Source organism: Elephantulus edwardii, unplaced genomic scaffold, assembly GCF_000299155.1.
Source record: "Elephantulus edwardii isolate Elephantulus edwardi_28Jun2011 unplaced genomic scaffold, EleEdw1.0 scaffold00037, whole genome shotgun sequence".
NCBI classification, from domain to species: domain Eukaryota; kingdom Metazoa; phylum Chordata; class Mammalia; order Macroscelidea; family Macroscelididae; genus Elephantulus; species Elephantulus edwardii.
Genome location: NW_006399787.1, coordinates 5,887,524 through 5,906,864, shown reverse-complemented (window position 1 = coordinate 5,906,864; position 19,341 = coordinate 5,887,524). Strand labels below are relative to the sequence as shown.

The 19,341-nt window shown below is 42.9% G+C and overlaps 1 protein-coding gene across 2 annotated transcripts in view; it reads left to right on the top strand.

Annotated features, from left to right (window-relative positions):
- The window catches only part of NRXN3 (neurexin 3), a 2,203,380-nt gene that overhangs the window by 42,423 nt on the left and 2,141,616 nt on the right, over window positions 1-19,341 (top strand). The window contains exon 4 of one of the 2 annotated variants that reach the window (XM_006884635.1): window positions 16,141-16,160. The exons of the other annotated variant lie outside the window; for it this stretch is intronic. Within the exon in view, the coding sequence (XP_006884697.1) occupies window positions 16,141-16,160 (20 nt within the window). The remainder of the gene's footprint in view (window positions 1-16,140; window positions 16,161-19,341) is intronic. 2 annotated transcript variants of the gene reach the window in all.

Below are 19,341 nucleotides of genomic sequence, written 5' to 3'. Positions count from 1 at the left end.
GGGGAGAAGGGTGCAACAATGAATGAATGGAATTCCAAAATCTCTGTAGATGCTCATTGAAATGAAAAATAAACAACCTAAATTTAAAAAAAAAAGAATTCAGTTTCATTTACCTCTCAAAAAAATAACACAAGAGTGAATATCTATTATTATTCACATTTTATAGCCAAGGAAATTATCATTAAGTAGCCAAAAGCCACAGAACAGGCCAGGATTTGAACCCATATTTGTCTCTAAAAGTTCAGCTTGTAACCACAATGCTAAAATGGGCAACAAATTATCACCAGAAGGAAGGCCTTTGAGGTCCCCAATGTAGTTCTGTCTTCTCCCTTGGGTCTTAGTGCCCCTGTAGAGTGTGCTGCTTTGAACAATGATGTTGACACTTCCACCACAGAATTTCACCGCATGTAAACAGTTTGATCTACTGTTTAATTAAGGGGTATTTTAACGACCACTATTCTAGGCAATCTATCAGTCACAGCAAATGGTCTTGCTTAGTTATTTATGCAGTGTGTTTTCTCTCCCCACCTCCTCTATTTCGTCTCTTCCTTCCTCCCTCCTGCCACTCCACCCCTAAATCTAACTCAACAGAAAACCTGGAAAGAGGTGTGGCTTGAGGATGACTCAGAGCTCTCTAGAAGTCTAGGGAACACAGGGCGTAGGCTGAAGCCCTGCTTAGCTGTGGTTATGGATCTGTCTCTCGCCAGTACTGGGGCACACAACTTACTGTGAGGAACCCTGAGGTCTCTGGAGCTCAATCTCATTGCAAGTGTTTTCATTACTGGTGTACAAAGCATTGCTTACCTTGTTAAAGCAGCAAATTAAAGGGATCTACTCTTGGAAGAGTTGAGAGGTTCCCACTTATCTTCTCTATGGCTTTAGGGGTGCTCACTTTGTCCTGCAAATGGAATTGGGGATCCCACGTGTTTATCTGTGAAAGCCTGGGTTTCAGGGAATGAACTTCAAATTGAGTGATCCTAGAGGTTTCTCCAAACTCTGCCCCTGAACTGACTTTATGAACTTAGGTAGATTTCTCCATCTCTTTCATCTTCCATCTGAACAAAAAAGAATGAAACGAGAGCATTACTATAATAAAGAGTCCTGGTGGTACAAACAATTAAGCACCCAGCAGCTAACCAAAAGGTTGGTGGTTTGAGACCTGATATATCTGTTCTATAATGATTCAGAAAGTCAAAGTTATTGCTGTAGGCTCAGAACCAACTCATAGCTGACCCACCAGCATGTTTGTAGAGGCTGTAAATTGCACAAGAAGAAAAAGCCCATATTTCTCCCATACAACCACAGAGTTTGAACTGCTCACATTTGAATTAGCAGCACAACCCCTTACCCACTGGGTCATTAGAGCCCCCTGTAAGTATTACAGCTAGGAAAACATAGTGATTACAGCTAAGAAAACTCTTTGGGGTGGTTCTACTCTGTTACAAGGGGTCATTATGAGTAGAAAAATGATTCAGTGGTACCTAACAACAACAAATATCTATAATTCTCAGTAGTTAGATGGTTACACGTAGGTCCCTAGGATTGTCAGAATGATTTTCCTCATCACCCCATTCCTTCTCCCTGTTTTATTGCAGGCTGTGGACCACTGAGTGGTCAGGTGTAAGAGTTTTAACAATACGTAGGATGCTCTTTGCTAAGCTTATGATTCTGTTTCATATTTGAGAGTAGAGGGAGGAGGTTGTAGTATTTATGAAGAAGATAAGAGGGAAGATTGCATTGTTTTTTAAATTCATTGGTTTAATTAAAACGCTAACTTCCCCAGGCCTGGGTGCTTGTTTGTAGTTGTCAAAAGTTATTTCAAATGATAATTCTTGTCAGTAGTGATGAAAAAAAAATAAAGGAAAAGCAGAATTCCTGGTTTTTTTTCAGGGTGAATCGTCTACTCACACACAAACTCATGCTCATTTACCACTGTCTGTGATGAAGAATGGTCACTGGGAATTCCGGGAGGGCATTATGAATGTTTTGTGATCTTGTGTCCTTCAGTCCCATGTAGTGTATAATGCTGCAACTTACTCTTTGTTCTTACTTCTCTTTCTTTCTAAGGGAGTGGTGTATTATTACTCTTTTTCTTTCTAGTGAGAAAACTTGTTTGACTTCCTTCCAGTATCTGGAGGGAAGGAGCCCTTTGCTTTGGTGTCAGTGTGTAATCAACCCGGATATTTTAACCAATATTCTTGCAGGATTCCGGTCTGCTTGGCTCTTTGGAGCGCTATCTGATTCGAGAATGATGTCTCTCCGGACAGATGGGAAACTCAGCTCTCTTTCTACATGCACAGTGAAAAGGGAGCGTGGCTCCCCTCTCGGCTTGCATGGGTGGATTTGGGTGAAGGTAGAGCTAAGTGTGTAGAAACAGCACTTTTGAGTCTTGCATGAACTTGATTCTCATGCAAGAGCATATTGCACTGCGTGTGTGTGTGTGCTGCTAACACTTCTCCTTTTTCTCCCCTCTTCTCTCCTCTCCTTTCCCCCTCCCTTTGCAAATGCTGCCACAGATGTCAGTCAAGGTCCAGGTGAGTCTTTGTGTTTGTACAACTACCATGGGAATTTCCCCTCTGCTAAACGGTGCATGGTTTGAGTGGCTCTGAGTGAAGCCTGTGCCTGGGGATTCTAAGAGGGTGCAATCTCATGATATTACACATAGATTGAGAAGAAATGCCTTGAATTGATGGATCCACATAGGTTTCAAGGAGCCGTCTTAAAACCAAACGCATATGGCTCTCAGACGTCAGCTTTCACTGCATTCTGAGTACTTGTTTCTGGAGAAATCAAGGAAATGGGAAATAAGCATCTTTTGAAAATATTTTTGGAAGACGTTCTCAGGATGTCTATTCTCCAACTTAATGAGCATTTTTGCCTTGTCTTCCATAAATTTCCTCATCCCCAGTTTAATGTATTTGAGGGCTGGTGATATGCTATACTCAGTGTGGAAAAATCTTGTGGATGAATGATTATGTCTTTGTCCTAGGAAATGTCTTTTTCCCCCCTCTCCACAATGAAATAAGCAATATTGGGTTGTTGTTTTTCCTTCCTGGTTATATAAATAATACATGTTCACTGTAAAAAATAAAGAAAAATTAGAGGAATGAGTTTTTGTCCATGATTAAATGGAGGAACCAAAATAAATCTGCTTTTCTCCTTTTAGAATACATACTTGAGTCTTCATTTTAAGCCATATATATATATATATATATATATATACATACATACAAAGGAAACATGCACATCTATATGTATACATTGCAGACATATACATGTAAATAGATTTTATATACACAGATTGACAAAATGACTGAGGGAGATTGACACGTATCAGTTGACTCAACCATTTAATGATAAGTGTCAGATAATACTGGGCCAAGTTTGCAGAACATTCTAAACTATGAGGAATTTTAAGTGAAGAAGAATTAGCCCTACCAAATAGGAAGAGAGCATTATCTTTCTTGGGCAGTGTCACATATGTTTTTTTCCCTCAATCCTTTTGATATGTAATTCTTATAATATCAATGCAAGGTGAGTATTGGTATCTTCATTTTCATGTGAAGGTAATTTAAAGCTGGACAAACTTGAAGTTTGCCCTGGGCCATAGAGCCAGTCATTGGTAGCAGTGGGATTTGTATGTGGGACCGTCTCACTCTGCAGAGCTCAGGCCCTCTCTTCTTTGGAGCATGCTGCGTCCCAAGACTAAAAAGTCTCAATAAGTGAAGATATTGTAAGTATTTCCTAATGAACTGTTGGTCGTTTGCTTTGAGCTATTGTCACATTTTTTTAATAAACCCTCTTTTCAAATATTGAAAGTATATATCCTTTTTGTTTTTTAATATCTGAGATAATCAGCCTGGCTTGAGTAGGTTTCTTCTGATCTATATGAAATACTATGTAACATAAGAGAATAATATCATTTTATTTAAACAATACAAGAGTTTCTTTTGTCTCTATTTCACATCTGCCTCCCCTCTTGAAAATAATTGACTTTTGGTCTGAAGCACTTCATGCTATTTCCTAGGAACATTGTTAAGTATGTCTCTTCTATCTAATAACATTTTACTTCAGCCATTCACCTAGCAAATATTTACAGAGAGTCTACTATATTCCAAGAACTGTTCTCAGCACTAGGGATAAAGCAATGGACAAAACAAGACATAATAATTGACTACACTTGTGGGCATCTTATTTTGTTATAGTGGAGAGTGATAGAAAGTGGACTAATGTTTGTTATGTACCATTCAGATGGAGCTGACTCATAGCTGACCCTCCAGTAGGTTTTCAGAGGCAGTAAATTTCACAGGAGGAGATTACCCATCTTTCTCCCGTGGACTAGCGGGTGCATTCAAACCACTGACCTTTGGGTTGGCAAAGTAGCTCCTTACCATTAGGCCACCAGAGCTGCCCTGGACTAATATATGAACTAATATTAGACACACACACACACACACACACACACACACACTCACACTGTTGTTTGTTACAGTTGAGTTGACCCCTGACTCTTATAGACTCCATGTACGCTGGAATAAGACTTTATCTGATTTTGACTGGTCACAGTTTTTTAAGAGATGACCAGGACTTTCTTCCTCACTTGTTTTAGTCTGGAAATGTTGGTGAAACCTGTTCATCATTATAGCCACACACAAGTCTCATCTGATAGATGAGTGGTGATTATACCTGTGACGCATTGGCTAGAAATCTTACCTGGGTCTCTGAGTGTACACATACACACAGAAAGAGAGAGAGACACACTCACTTTTTATTAGTTCAATGTCTTCCCTTTTCACTGTAATAATCACAGATTGTCTTGAGTAGTGTTAATAAATGTTATATAGACAACTGAGATAGGGCAAGGGGGATAGGGAATGTGTGAAATTATGAATTTGCAGAAGGTGGTGAGGGAAAGCCTCTCTGTTGTTTCCAATTCCTGCAGAAGATGAGGGAGTCAGCATTGGCATCATGAGGTTTGTTTGCAAAATTACCTCCTGCCTTAATGCTTTTTGGTCTCTGATTTATGTAGAAAGGTGACAAAGATCGCCATGGAGAGTATGCATATTGTACGCTGTGTGTTTCCGGCTGAGGACTTGTGAGGGGCTGAGATCCAACCTGCACTTTTTGTCCAAGCCCGTGTCAGCAGCCTGCCTCTGACTGTTTCCCCCCACTTTTCAAACTGCTCCCATATTGGTTTGCTGTGACTCTGGGTGAGACAGGATGGTGGTGGGAAATATAGCAGGCCATGAGCTCTGCTCTTCAAAGGTGTAGAAGTCTGTGGATGACCCTTCCTCCAATAACATTAACTGTAGCCACCGTACCTCATTTTAATCTCTTTACTTCTCTCTGAGATGTGTCACATGAAGCCTTGTGTAACTGTTGAGGGAAGTCCCACTACTAAGAACTGAGCCCCAGGTCAACCACCTATTAAGTAGCAGGACCAAAAAGGGATCTACTATAACCCCAAATCCTTCACTATTGGTTTTGCCCTTGAGTTTTCCTGGGCTAGTTACAAATTCCGCCCCCCTGAGAACGTTCTCTTTTGTGTCTCTAGGTGTGTCAAAGGAGGAGGTCCTGACAAAGGTGAACAGGCAGTGTCCTGTTTCTCTGTGCCCCTGACTGCGTGATCTGGAGCCAGAATAGTGTGGCTCTGAGACAAGAAACCGTTAGTGGTGCTCTGCTTTTTTTTTCCTTTCCCCCTCAGGAAGACAAATTGGGGATTTCATGAGCTAATGTAACTATTTACCCAGCGGCTGCTGGAAGACTATAAAGGGATGATTGATTAATCGATGAATTTTACATGTGAAGGAGACTGGTTAAAAGTAACTTCACCGGAGAGAGGCAGTCTGAGAGGAGGGCTAGCAGGCAGCACCTTTCCAGGGGTCCAGCGGACACTCTGGGGTCTTGAGAGAGGAGTCATCCATGAGAGAAGATGGAGGCAATTTTTCCTCAGCTTCTGTACAGAAACCCCCAGAACTCTTTCTCCTTGGCTCTGGGGAGCAGGTTGTTGCTGTTGTTAGGTGCCACTGAGCCCAGTATGATTCATAGTAACCCTGTGAGTAACAGATCTGAACCCTGTCCTGTCCTGTGCCATCCTCATCATCTCATCATCTCTGACACACTTGAGTCCATGGCTGCCATCTCTGTGTCAATCTGTCTCATAGAGGGTCTTCTCTTGCTGACTCTTAAGCTTTCCAAGCATTGATGTCCATTTTTAAAGAATAACTTCTCCTAATAACATATTCAAAGCTTGCGCGATGAAGTTTCAGCCTATAAGGAACACTCTGGCTGCACCTTCTCCAAGACATTTTGTTGTTGTTGTTCTGACATTCCAAAAGAGAAGGGGGTTGGTAACAATAAAAATAATGACAACCATTGGCAAAAACGGGGTGTGGCTCAGCCTGTAACCACCTGGACAGGAATTGCCCCCGTTACAAATGATCCAAACGAGCCTCAGAGAGGTTCAGTAACGTACCCAGTGTCACCCTGATGATAAGACCGAGCCTTGACCACAGGTAGCCTGACTTCAGTTTTGCCAGAATTAAAAGGTGTCATTGGGGCCCAAGGATCCCAACCACTTACTCTTCAAATGGGGAAGTTGAGGCACCAAGAGGGATTGGGCGCCCTCAAAACCGTGTAACCAGCTTTAAGAAAGGTCTCCTAACTCCAGACCCACTGCTGTTGAGTCCATTTCTAACAACCTTGTGTAGTAGAACTGCGCATACTGTCCAAGGCTCTACACTTTTAAGGGAACAGACAGCCACATCTCTCGACTGCTGACTGGTTCATTAGCCTGACCTGCCAACTTTTCAGTTAGCAACCAAATGTTTGAGCTCTTTTGCCACCAGGCTCCCTTGAGGGGGCTCCTGTTGTTGCTGTTATTGTTAAGTGCCGTCGAGTCGTAGGCGACTCATAGTGACCCTATGAAGGAGAGTCCTCGATGCTAGCATGCGTTAATCTTAAAATTTGGGCCTGTTATGGTATGTCCTTGTCTCCCCTGGGCCGTCTGTGGGATGCAGGGGCGCAGTCTAAGGTTGTAGCTTATTAGCCTACCATTCTGGAGGGTTCCAGTGCTCATTGCCAGAGGAAGGAAGACCCTTCAGAAGAGGAAGAGAGGGTGAGGCAGTGAAGGGGCCAGAGACCCCTTCTACTTTCCCCTGCCCCCAGCCAGGTGGAGCTGTTGATGGCCTCCACTGACAGCCTCTCTCCTCAGAAGGGATAATTTCTCAGGCTTTGCCTGCTGATTAGAGCTGGAATTTAAATGAATAACCGTGACCTTGTGGAAGTGCCCTAGTTATTCAGAGGCCCGGTGAGGAAATAGGCCTCTTGCTTCGGTCCATCGGAGCCCTGGCAGGCGAACGAGGAGGCAGGGCTCCTGTCTGCTGTTGCCAGAAGGAGCTGCTGGCCTTTCTTGGAGACTGGCTTTTGATCTCTGTCCCTCCTTTCCCTCCCCTTTTGGTGTCAGTCACCTTTGGCTGCCTATGGGGAGGGCAGCTGGTGCTTGTCCTGAGTCCTGCCTGTCTCCAGGGAGTAGCCCGCTTGGCCTGAGGGAAACAGCTTGGAGTCCGGCGCTCAGGAGGCAGCATCTGATGGGTGAGACGTGTGTCTAAAGTCATGGGATGCTGAGGACCTGGCTGACCTGGGTGTGGATCCCAGACCAGCAACCTGCTAGAGATGCAGATTCTCAGGCCAGGCCCAGGCTTGCTGAATCAGACTTTGCATTTTGTCCAGATGTGTGCATGTTAGTGATAAATACATCACCTTAAAGTATGCTGGGCCAGCTCCCATTTGGCTTCTATAGAAAATCTTTACTGAGAAAGAGACAATTTACCCTGCTAAGGCCCTTTTGCTCAGCTCTTCTCCTGGGCATGTCTCTTCTCTAAGCTTGCATTAATAATGCTAGAATGTTGTTGTTATGTGCTCTCGAGTCACCTGCAACTCACAGCGACCCTGTGTACAACAGCCCTAAACTCTGTTCTGTCCTATACCAACAGCACTGTCTCTGACACACCTACCCTGGTTACCCCAGTCACTGAATCAATCCACCTCATAGAGGGTTTTCCTCTCCTGTGCTGTCCCTCTACCCTCCCAAGTATGATGTTCCTTTCCAAGGAATGGTCCCTCCTTGCAACGTGTCCAGAGTATGGCAGATGAAGCTTCAGAATTCTTGCCTCCAAGGAGAAGCTTGGTTTAACACTCTCAAAGCTGAATCTGTTCATTTTTTTTTAGCAGCTCATAGTATTAAATACTCTTCTCCAGCACCACAGCTCAAAGGCATCAATTCTCCTTCTATGCTCCCTAGTCATTGTCCAGCTTTCTAATGCATAGCAAATTATTGCAAAGACCATGGCCTGTATCTGGCACACCTTAGTCTCCAGAGTGACACCATTGCTCTTCTATACTTTGGAGAGGTCCCTAACAGCAGACTTTCACATCACAATATGCCTTTTAATTTTCTGCTGGTGAGAAGCAAACTAAATCTGTGAACAATCTCAATCTCTTCACCATCCATCCTGATTCTGCCAGTTGGTCCAGTGGTGAGAATCTTTGTCTTCCTGAGATTGAGCCTCAATCCTTTATTGAAAGCTACAGTCCTTGACCTTCTGCAGCAAGCACTTCAGATCCTCCTCAGTTTCAGCAAGCATGGTTGTGTCATCTGCATAACGCAGATTGTTGAGGAATTTTCCTCCAATCCTGATGCCACACCTCTCCTCACACAGCCCAGCCTCCTGGATAATTGTTCTGCATATAGATTGAAAAGGTATGGAGATAGGAGACATCCTTGGCATACACCCTTCCCAGTTTTGACCCATGCAGTGTTTCCTTGCTCTGTTCCGACAATGGTCTCCTGGTCCAAGTACAAGTTTTGCATTAGCACAATCAAGTATTCTGGAATTCCCATTCTTCTCAGAGTCAGCCACAGTTTGTTATGGTCCACACAGTCAAACGCCTTTGCATAATCAATAAAAAACAGACATTCCTCTGGAACTCCCTACTTTCAGCCAAGATCCATCTAACATTAGCTATAATATCCCTAGTACCACGACCCCTTCTAAATGCAGCGTGTACTTCTGGCAGTTCTCTGTTGATGTGCTGTTTCAGTCACTTTTACATAATCTTCAGCAGAATCTTGGGTGCATGTGGTGTCAATGATATTGTTCGATAATTTTCCCACTCTGTTGGGTCACCTTTTTTTGGAATTGGAACAAATATAGAACTCTTCCATTCAGTTGGCCAAGTGGTTCTCCAGATTTCTTGACACAACTTGGTGAGCATATCTAAGGCAGCATCTGTTAGATATGTTAACTGGTATACCATCAATTCCTGGGGCCTTATTTTGCCAGTTCCCTCAAAGCAGCTTGAACTTCTTTCTTCATCACCATAGGCTCTTGCTTATATGTTGTTTCATTAAATTCTTCTGTGTTTGCCAATTCTTTTCAACACAGTGACTCTTTCCACCTTCTTTTAATAATTCCTGGATCATTTAATATTCTGCCCAAAGCATCCTTAAATATAGCAACTCGTGGCTTGAATTTGTTCTTCAGTTCCTTGAGCTTAAGAAATGCTGAGCAAGTTTGGCCTGTTGAGTTTCTGACTCCAGTTCCTTGTGCATTTCATTGTAATATTTTACTTTATCTTCCCATGCTAGGGAAGAGAAAAAGGAATGAGAATTCATTAGCCACTAGGCTGTTCCAGGAAAGGGAAAAGTCAGATCTTTTGTTCATAAAGTCACTGCAAGTTGTAGTCAACTTAATGGCATTGAAACCCAAAATGTGCTATTTAATGTATAAAACAACCTTGTGAAGTGTAGTATTAAATAGAGCTAATTCACTGCCATTATATTGACTATCTTAATGTGCTCTAACTCCATGGTAAATAATAACAACCACAACATTGCTATTGAGTTGGAACCTACTCATAGGTGACCCTCTAGTGGATTTTCAGGGACTATAAATCACACAGGAAAGATATTGTCCTGACAAAACAGTGTATGCAAGCTTTCAAGTAAACCAGTGTATAATAAAGTTTTTTTTTATTTTTAGAACAGATACTTAAATAAGTCATTAATTGTAAAGAGAGAGAGAGAGATATTACCCAAGTTTCTCCTGAAGATCTGCTGGTGGATTTGAACTACCAGAGAAGGTCATTGGCCTTTGGTTTAGTAAGCACAACTTCCTGTGGACTATGCCACAAGGGGCAAACTGGCTTCTGTGCCAAATCCAGAAGGCTTTGTGTGATGTGTAAGCTAAGAATGGGTTGTTTTTTTTATTTCTTTAATGCCTGAGGGCAAAGGAAAAGAATCATTTTGCAGTTCATTATATGAAGTTCAATTTTCAGTGTTTGTAAATAAAGTTTTATTGGCAGACAGCCCTATTTATTTGCATTTTATGGCTGCATAGACAAAGGCAGAGTTGAATAGTTACCACTGAGATTGCCTAGAAGAGTTACATTCTAGAGAAAATGTATCAAATCTGGGTTATTATACAGACTAAATGAGCTAATATATACAGTCCTTCAAGCAATGCCTCGCCTACAGTAAGCAATGTAAAAAATGATAAATTATTGATTTGTGGCAAGTAGTTAAACACTTGGTTACTAAGTAGGTTAGAGGTTCCAGTCTATCAGAGGTATCTAGGAAGAGATGCCTGGCAATCTACTTTGAAAAAAGTCAGTAATTGGAAATAATAATGGAAGAAAACAAAATAAACAAGCCCAAATCTATGGAGCAAAGTTCTCCTGTGATAAACACAAGGTCATCATGAGCTGAAGTCGACTCCGTGACAACTGGCAGTTTCATGTAAGTTACCTCGTCTAACCCATTGAACACATTTCCTTTATATAGATGAAAATACTTAGCTCCTACAAATTTGGGAAGATAGGTGCCTGTGTCTTAGTGTCTTGAACTGTCTGGTGGCTGCACCCAGCCTGTGCTGCAGAGCATCTAAGCACCCTACCTCTTCCTCCCTATCATACACCCTCTCCCTTGGGTCACGGTCTTTATGCTTTCAGTGACAAGATCCCTCAAACACAGATCCTAACCACCAAACTATTACTTCCATGTACGGAGGATTCCTAATAAGAGAAGGGGAAGGGGACCAACATTCCCCTTGGAAAGGAGTCCCTGTGTGTGCCAGACACCTTCCACTCTACACATGAAGGAACTCTGCTCTGAGCCTTGGCACCTTTGCCCCAGGTGGGAAGCAGGTGTGGTAGGCGCCAGGGTGGAAATGCAAGTCTGAGCTATTTGCTCTGGGCGTCTGTACTCCCCTTGGGGCTATGTGCCCTTAGGCAAGCCTTGGGACTTCTCTGGGCCTCGGGCTCTTTAACAAGAAGGATTGGCATCAGTTGACCTCTTGGGTTTCTTTTGCTCTGGGGTTCTATGATTCTGCAGTCTGAGATACCCTGGGGCGCAGCAACAGGAAAATGCATTCTCCATTGCCACAGGCTTTCATCTCCCAGCTCTCACAGTGTCTGCATTAGAGCTCTCTTTCATATCTGTTCTTTGGGACCACAATCCTGCCTACTTTTCCTTCTCATTATTTTAAGAAAAATGCTATTCATTTTACTGCAATTGGACTTAGAGCCAGACCCTGAAACACTAAGATTTTGAATGCATTTCATTATTTGAACAGCCCTAGACATTAGATTGACCAGTTCTGGTGGCCTAGTGGTAAGGAGTTGCACTGGCAACATAAGGGAGTGTACACGGTTCAAATCCACCAGCTGCTCGCTGGACAATTTGCCCTTAGGCGATTAGCTGACTCTGAAGACCCTCTGGAGGATCAGCTATGGGTCTCTTCTGACTTGACAACACACCTCAAGAAGACAGTAGATTATGTTGTTGTTGTTGTTAATTGCCGTTGAGTCATAGGTGATTCACAGTGATCCTATGAATGAAAGACATGAACATTTGTATAACTTTTGTTTCTCCAAGTTCATAGAGTTTCTGAAGACAAGCTATTTCAGAAGTGGATGCCACCTCTACTTCCAAAGCTTGCTTTAATCGGGGAGCTCCACCAAACACTGTCCACCATGGATAACCATTCTTGCATTTGACACATCAGTGTCACAGTGTTTAGCATCACAGCAACCATGAGTTACCTCTGTAGAGTAAATGGAATAGATTATGAGACACATTTTATCAATGAGAAAACAGAGGCTCACGGAAGTTAAGCGCCTTTCTAGAAAGTGACAGAGGAGGAGGCAGATCCCAATGTCTCCAGTCTTGGCGATATCCTCTTGCCACTGGACTTTAACGCTGTCAGAATTGAAGCTCTGTGATGCCAGAAGGTCTTTGTTTTGGCCATTACAGTGTTCTCTATTCCTAGAACAGTGCCTGATGCATCAAAGGCTCAGCACACACACTTGGTGGAGAAATACTTAGGACTGAGGACTCAGCTGGTAGTTTCGCTCCACTTCACTCTGAAAGATCTTCTTTTCACCAGGGCTCACTCTAAGACAAAAAGCAATGGGAACAATTTTCATTCAGTGCCTGTGTTAATTCCATCTCTCGGCTGTGGTCGACAAGGGAGGCAAGGCAGGCTGCAGGGTAATCCACCACCACCATGTGTAATTGGAATGGAAGGGGGCCCTCAGCTAGGCTAATAGTGCTCAGCTTCCAGCCTGTTTCCTGACTGGGGCTCGGGAAGAGCCCCTTGGCTTGCAGCTCTGTTCTTGATGAGTCAATGGGAAGCGAGTAATGAGCTGCTTCCCAGTCTTTTGCCAGCTTCAGGGAACCCAAGGAAGCAGGTCACTGATGATCAAAGGATCTTGGTTCCCTTTTCCCAGGGCCCTTTAAGATCTTCTCCTTTACCATTTTTGAGGAGTAGAGTCACTGGGGTCACAATTTATATCTCAGTTTCAAAGGACAAAGTTAGAGTTTAAAAACAAGCCCCCAAAAACTTCACTGCTGTTTCAACTCCCAGTGGATACTCTGTGGGGTCTCCAAAGTTGTAAGTCTTTACCCTTTGCGGGAACAGACTGCTGTCTTTTTTCCTGCTGAGTAGCTGAGGCATTTGAATTACCATCATTGATGTTAGCGGCGGAGGGTTTTCACCACAAACACCACCAGAGCTCCCTAAGGTGAGAGTAAGAGAGGTTAGTGATATCATCGCTGAGATCTCCTGAGTCACAATTGAGCAAGTGCAACCAGAGTGCTCCTTAGAAACAAGGATGGAGACATTTCACCTCATATATTCTAAACATGTTGTCAGGAGGCATCGTCCTTGGAGCAAAGCACTGTGCTGAGAAAGGTGGAGGGTCAGAGAGAGAGAGGAAGACCCTCAGTGGGGGCTAGACACAGTGACCGTCAGGATAGACCTGAACATCATGGAAATTGTGAGGATGGAGGTTTTATGTTAGGTCAAGGATTTTTATCTGTTGTTTATAGAGTCGCTTTGAGTCATGACCAGCAAACAACATAACAGTGACTACAAGCATTTGAGTACTCTATGCATTGAGTGCTTCCCGTGTATGATTACAATTTTAAAACGTGACCCCTAAAATATATTTTATAAAAGAGAAGAGTTACTCAACTTTTCAGGGAAAAATGAAGTAACTTGCTCAAAATCCCACAGTGAGTGAGAAAAGCAGCTGGGACTGGCATTTAGGTTTTGGAGTTAGAGTCGGGGTTCGCAAACCATGGTTGTTGTTGTTAGGTGCCGTTGAGTCGGGTATGATTCATAGCAACCCTATGAACTCCATCTTATCCTGTGCCATCTTCATGTTACCTGCCTATTGCGGCAGTCACAGTGTCAATCCACCTGGTTGAGGGTCTTCCTCTCCTTTGCCGACCCTCCACCCTTTCCAGCATCATGTCTCTCTCTGAAGAATAGTCTCTCCTAGCAACATGCCAAAATATGTGAGGCATTCTTGTCTCGAAAGAGCACTCTGGCTGCTCCCTCTCCAAGATGTATTTGTTTGTTCTCTTGGCTGTCCATGGGATGTTCAGTGAGTGTTCTTCTTCAGCACCACAGTTCAAAGGCATCAATTCTTCTCTGTCATCCCTATTCATTGTCCAGCTCTCAGATGCATAGCAAATTATTGGAAAGACCATGGCCTGAATCAGATGCACCTTAGTTCTAAGCATGAAAATCTCTTAGAGAGCTGCTACCTTTAATCCAGGCTGATTGAATCGCAAGAGTTTCCCCAGGCGGTTTTAGTATGACAGTCACTGGTTCAAAGGCAAGTAGTGTGTAGAGTGACAGAGTTTAACCACTCTTTTAGAACTGTGTTTGTTAGAGTTCTTGAGTAGCACAAATGATTAAAAACTTGGCTTCTAGTTAAGAAGTAGGCACCTGGAGTCCACTCAGACGATCCTTGGATAAAAGGCCAAGGATAACTTTACCTCTGAGAAGTTGACCATTGAACACTCTGTGGTGTACAATTCTATTATGAGGTCACATACTAAGTAGGACTGATTCTACAACAACTGGTTTAATACTTTTTAATACATTAAAGCAACAATGGAGGGTACAGGGTGATAGAAGTTCTGATAAAGCTTAGATCATGAGCTGGTAGAGCCGTCATCATCATACCTTATCGTCAATTATGTATCTCTTTTCCCTGCATCCCCCTCATCTGCCCCTGAGTGTCCAGTACACTCCTGCATGGCAACGTGTATCTTCCCTTTGCCTGCATCCCCACTGTCTGTCATAATCACATGCAGGGCTTCAAACCAGTTCATCCCTGCTGTGCTCCCTGCTGAGAATCTCAGCCAGCAGGCAGTTGAACTGGAAGGAGCCAGTTTGAAGCCTTGATGCCTATACTCATATAACTTTATTGTTAGAATCAGCATTTCAAGGATGAGAGAGGCTCAAAAGGTTGTTAAGGCTCTAAATGCAAGTGTTTATCCAGTCTTGGCTTGAACCCCTGCAGTGATAGGAAACTCGTGGCTCCTTTAGCCATTTTATCCTATTGAAACAGCCCTGGATGTTAGAAAGCTCTTCCTTGTTCTGAATCACTAAGATTTCACCTACCTGTATTGCTTCCATCCCTTGGAGACACACAGCATAGATCTAATTACTCTCCCCATGTTCTAAGACACAGCTTTTGTTTTTCTGGATTTTCTTTTCTAAAAGCCAAACCAACTGAAGTTTCTTTGCATGTATTCATGCAAAAGTTTTAAGTTCTTTTATCTAGATTTCCCCTCCTTCTACTTTCTTTTCAAAGACAGGGGCCCAGAGCATATATAATATCATAGTCATAGCCCAAATAATTTGTATCATAATGGCCCCTCTGCTCCTTTCTCTTGCAGATACTCTGGTCCTGCCATTTATCTGGTAGATATAAATGCCATGGCATTTTTCTTTTTAAAATGACCGACCATAACTTTAATGTAAACAGATGAAATCTTGCTTTCTTTGTGTTTACTGCTGCTTGGCGATGTCTCTCACCTCCCCTGGACTTGTGCACCTGGTTTGTTTGACTTAAGTCTGTGGCTGTCCTTTGATTCTGTTGAATCCAGCACATCATAATCTAATTGGGTACAGTTCTTTCATCCAGCACATCAGCTGTCCCTTCCAGCTTCATGTCATTCACAAATGAAGAGCTGTTTTGGAGACATTCATGACAGTTAGAGAACAAGGACTTCCTCTCCTTGGGGAAATGTCTTCTCTAAAAGCTTTAATTGCTGATCCTTTAACTCTTAGAGTGACAAGAATCACTGCCTTCTTCCTTCTCCTCCCATTGTACTTATGCACAAAGAGAACTCACCATTCCTCCCCTCTTAAGAAGTGAAAGAGGCTAAGGAAGGGATACATCCCTTCTTTTCCTCTGCTTTGGGCTCATGCCATACAAAAGCGCACTGGTGATTCATGGCTATGACTGGAAGAAATATTTTTGTTTCTCAGTCTCAGTTCAATGACTATGCTGGAAGAACAAAGTTGGTATAGAAGCCAGCTAGTACTATAGTAGGCTTGTAGTATCGTTACAGTCTACAAAGATGTAGATGTTGAGAATGCAGTGTGGCACGATGGAAGGGCACACATACAGCCTGAAACCTGGGTGATAGCTGCCTTGATGAGTTAGGAAGAAACTGTCTTCTCTTTTGTTCCTTTGGGAACCATCATCCTCAGTCACAGTTCTCTAGTTTGTCTGTGCACATCTTATGGAAAAGCTAGAAACATCCACAAACACCAGCTCTTCCTGACTCTCAAGTCGTGATGGCCATCTGGTGATGAGTTCAAGTTTTGTAACATGCCTACTGCTTTGATTTGGGGACTATTATCAGTTGTTTAGGCTGAACCATTTGAAATTGGTGTTTTCATTTTTTTTTTTTAATTAAAACCACACAAGTCCCATGAATTTCGAATGGTTCAATCTAATGCATTGCCTCTTCTCTTTGGAGATCATCTTACAGAAACATAGGGTGTTAGAGTTGAGAGGGATGTGGGGCCATTCATCTTGTAAAAACCCACTCTGACACACTGCCTTCTTTCTGTAGCATTCCTGTGAGAATTACCTTCTTCTGCTTCTACTCTGGCTGGATGCACTTGCTTCTTTCTCTTGCATGTGCCAACTTAGAGTACCTGTTCATGTGCCCTCATTTATTTGTCTCTTGTTTGAGCTGAGCTATTCCTTATGTGACATGCCTTTAGGCCCTTTTACTATCTTGATTTTTCATTCGGTTTTGACACTCACCTAGTTTGATGTCCTTCCTAATAAGTAGCACTATCTTCTCAATGAAATCCTAGGCTTTGCACAGTCAGACAGGATGAGACCACTGATTTCTTCTTATTTATCCTGGGAGAAAAGGATGTGCATCAGGGCTACCAAATTTACCTTTCATCAATGGCAGATTTACATTCGTCACTCACTCTTCAACTTCATTCTTGCTTCTCCATCTACTTCTAGATGCCAATTCTGACATGTAGCAAGTTGACCATTCCTCTTAGCTCTAGGTCATGGAAGCATTCAGACAGCATATCATCAATGTCATCAGCTGGACCATTGATAAAAATGTTGAACATTTTGCTATACCCACCAGTAAACCCCTAGAATGGGGAACTAACGTCCCTGGGGGTTCCCCAGGGAAATGTTGATCTGAGGCAAAGTTATAGAAGGAGTTAGGCATTTTCTTCAGAGCCTTCTTTCCTTTCCATCTAAATATTCTCCTCTCCAAGTCCAGCCAGAATCCTGTGCCTTTCTTCAGGCCCATGTGACCACCTGCCTCATCCCATGTTGCACGTGTCTTTTCTTGTTCCTTGGCTCAAACTCACTTAGGCCATACTCCTGTCTTTGAGGGAAGACTTTTAGCTGGACTGTGCTCATGATCAAGGAGCCATGATGGCGTTGAACTGCCATGCAAATAGTTGACAGTTGTAACCCACCAGAGGCACCCTGGGAGAAACGTGAGGCACTCTACTTTCTTAACACTTTCCAGCCTTGGAAACCTTGTGGGCCGTTCTACTCAGTCCTACAAGGGCCCTGAGAGTTGAAATACACTCCCTGGCAGTGGGTGGATTCTTACCATCTATCTCAGGCACACACTGAGGTCAGCGACTGAGAAGTCTGTGTGTATCTCAGGCACAAATGTTCCTCATTGCATTTATTTAAAAAAAAAAAAAGGAGGGGGAGGAGTAACTGAATCACTCCAAGAAATGACTTGAGATAAATTTCGGTTTTGGTAGATTTGGAGATAGAGAGGGAGGAAGCAGACATTTATATGGGCTTCCCCCAAGAACCCCACTCAATGGATTGCCCTCAGTTGATTCTGACTCAGTGATGCTCCACCAGGTTTTTGAGACTCTAAGTCAGAATGATGAGGACACTGCCCTGCTTTCTCCCATGGACTTGCTGAAAAGGTCTAACTGCCTCCTTTATAGTCAGCGCTATACCACTAGAGCTCCTTAAAGGGACCTCCCAGTGCTGCTTAAATCAAAGATCATCAATGAAGTTGAGTTCATATCCAGGTATTATGTTCCTCAGTACAAATTAAATGGTATAGGTACCACCCAGGCAAGGGAATTCATCTGCCCACCTCAACTTAGAGTCCTCTTTATCCTCTTAGTAACTTTGGCTCCCATATAAAGTTCAAGTTCTGATGATGCCTTCCCTGCAGTTACATTTAATGAAATGAAATATGTAAAGCAAGAAGAGCTATACTTTGTCTCAGAACATAATGCATCTTAGCTCTTATAGTAATTCCACCTTTAAACCAAGGTAACAGAATTTCCTTTTAAGTCCTTAAATACTAAGAAAACACAAACAAGCAAGTTCATTGATGGCATGAATATTACATAGTGGAACTGCCCCGTAGAGTTTTGTGGTTGTAATCTTTACAGAAGCAGATTTCCAGAACTCTCTTTCAGGGCACCATGCCTGGGTTCTAACCACCAACCTTCAGGTCAGTAGTCAAGTACAAGCCGTTTGCACCAGGCAGGAACCTTAGAATGCTATGCAGGGGAACATTGCTCGCTTTCCTCTCTCTCTTTTGCAAACTCCTGCTCTCCATTTGAACCCCACTCCTTGTACCTTCATCTTCTCCTTCAGTCCTCTGAAAACATCAAAAACATCAGGTGAAAACAAATGTTTCCATTACCTTCTGATTTTATGTAACTACTCTTTAAAAAAGCCCTCACAGCTTCATAAGAATCCAAACATTGGCACTTGGCACTTGCAGCAATTAGTGACATTTAATTTCTCTACTTCAGTACGGAAAAAAGAAATGATATATGTAGGGTGGTTCCCCCCCCCACTGGAATAAAAGTACCCTGAAACTGAATGAAATAAAAGTCTTGGCAGAGACAACTTGCTGGCTTGGTTTTTTTCTCTCCCTTTCTCTCTTCTATGAGTGACTTCCTTCCTTAAAATACTTTTTCCATTACCCAGCCAGAATGGAGGAAGGAAGGATGGATTGAAAAACATCGGGAGAGGGGGAGGGTACAATCGGTTTGCAGGGAGCCGGTGTTAGCATAAATGATGGAGGGAGATCTTCAGCTTGGGACCTGCTGCCCGCACATTGCATCTTCGCTGGTCCCTTCCAGTAAATGGTTCCCTCTTCTCTGTATTCATCATCCCCGTGACAATACCCATGATGGTCACAGCTGCTTATAAATGACTTTGCTTTCAGAACCATTTCCCTTCTCGCTGAGCTGTGAGCAGACATCTCCATGGGGATTTTCCCAATGGGAGTAAATAGTTTGGAAGGCCATATACACATTTCACATGCAATTTACATATGATTTGAAGGCTATCTTAAAGCAATTTCAACTTTGTCTTATCTCCAGATCCCTGGTGGTTTAGTGAGTAAAATGTTTGGCTGCTAACTGAAAAAAAAGTTGGGAGCTGGACCTTCTCCTCCCAGTGGGGGGTGGGGTTTCACACTGACCTCAATTTCAT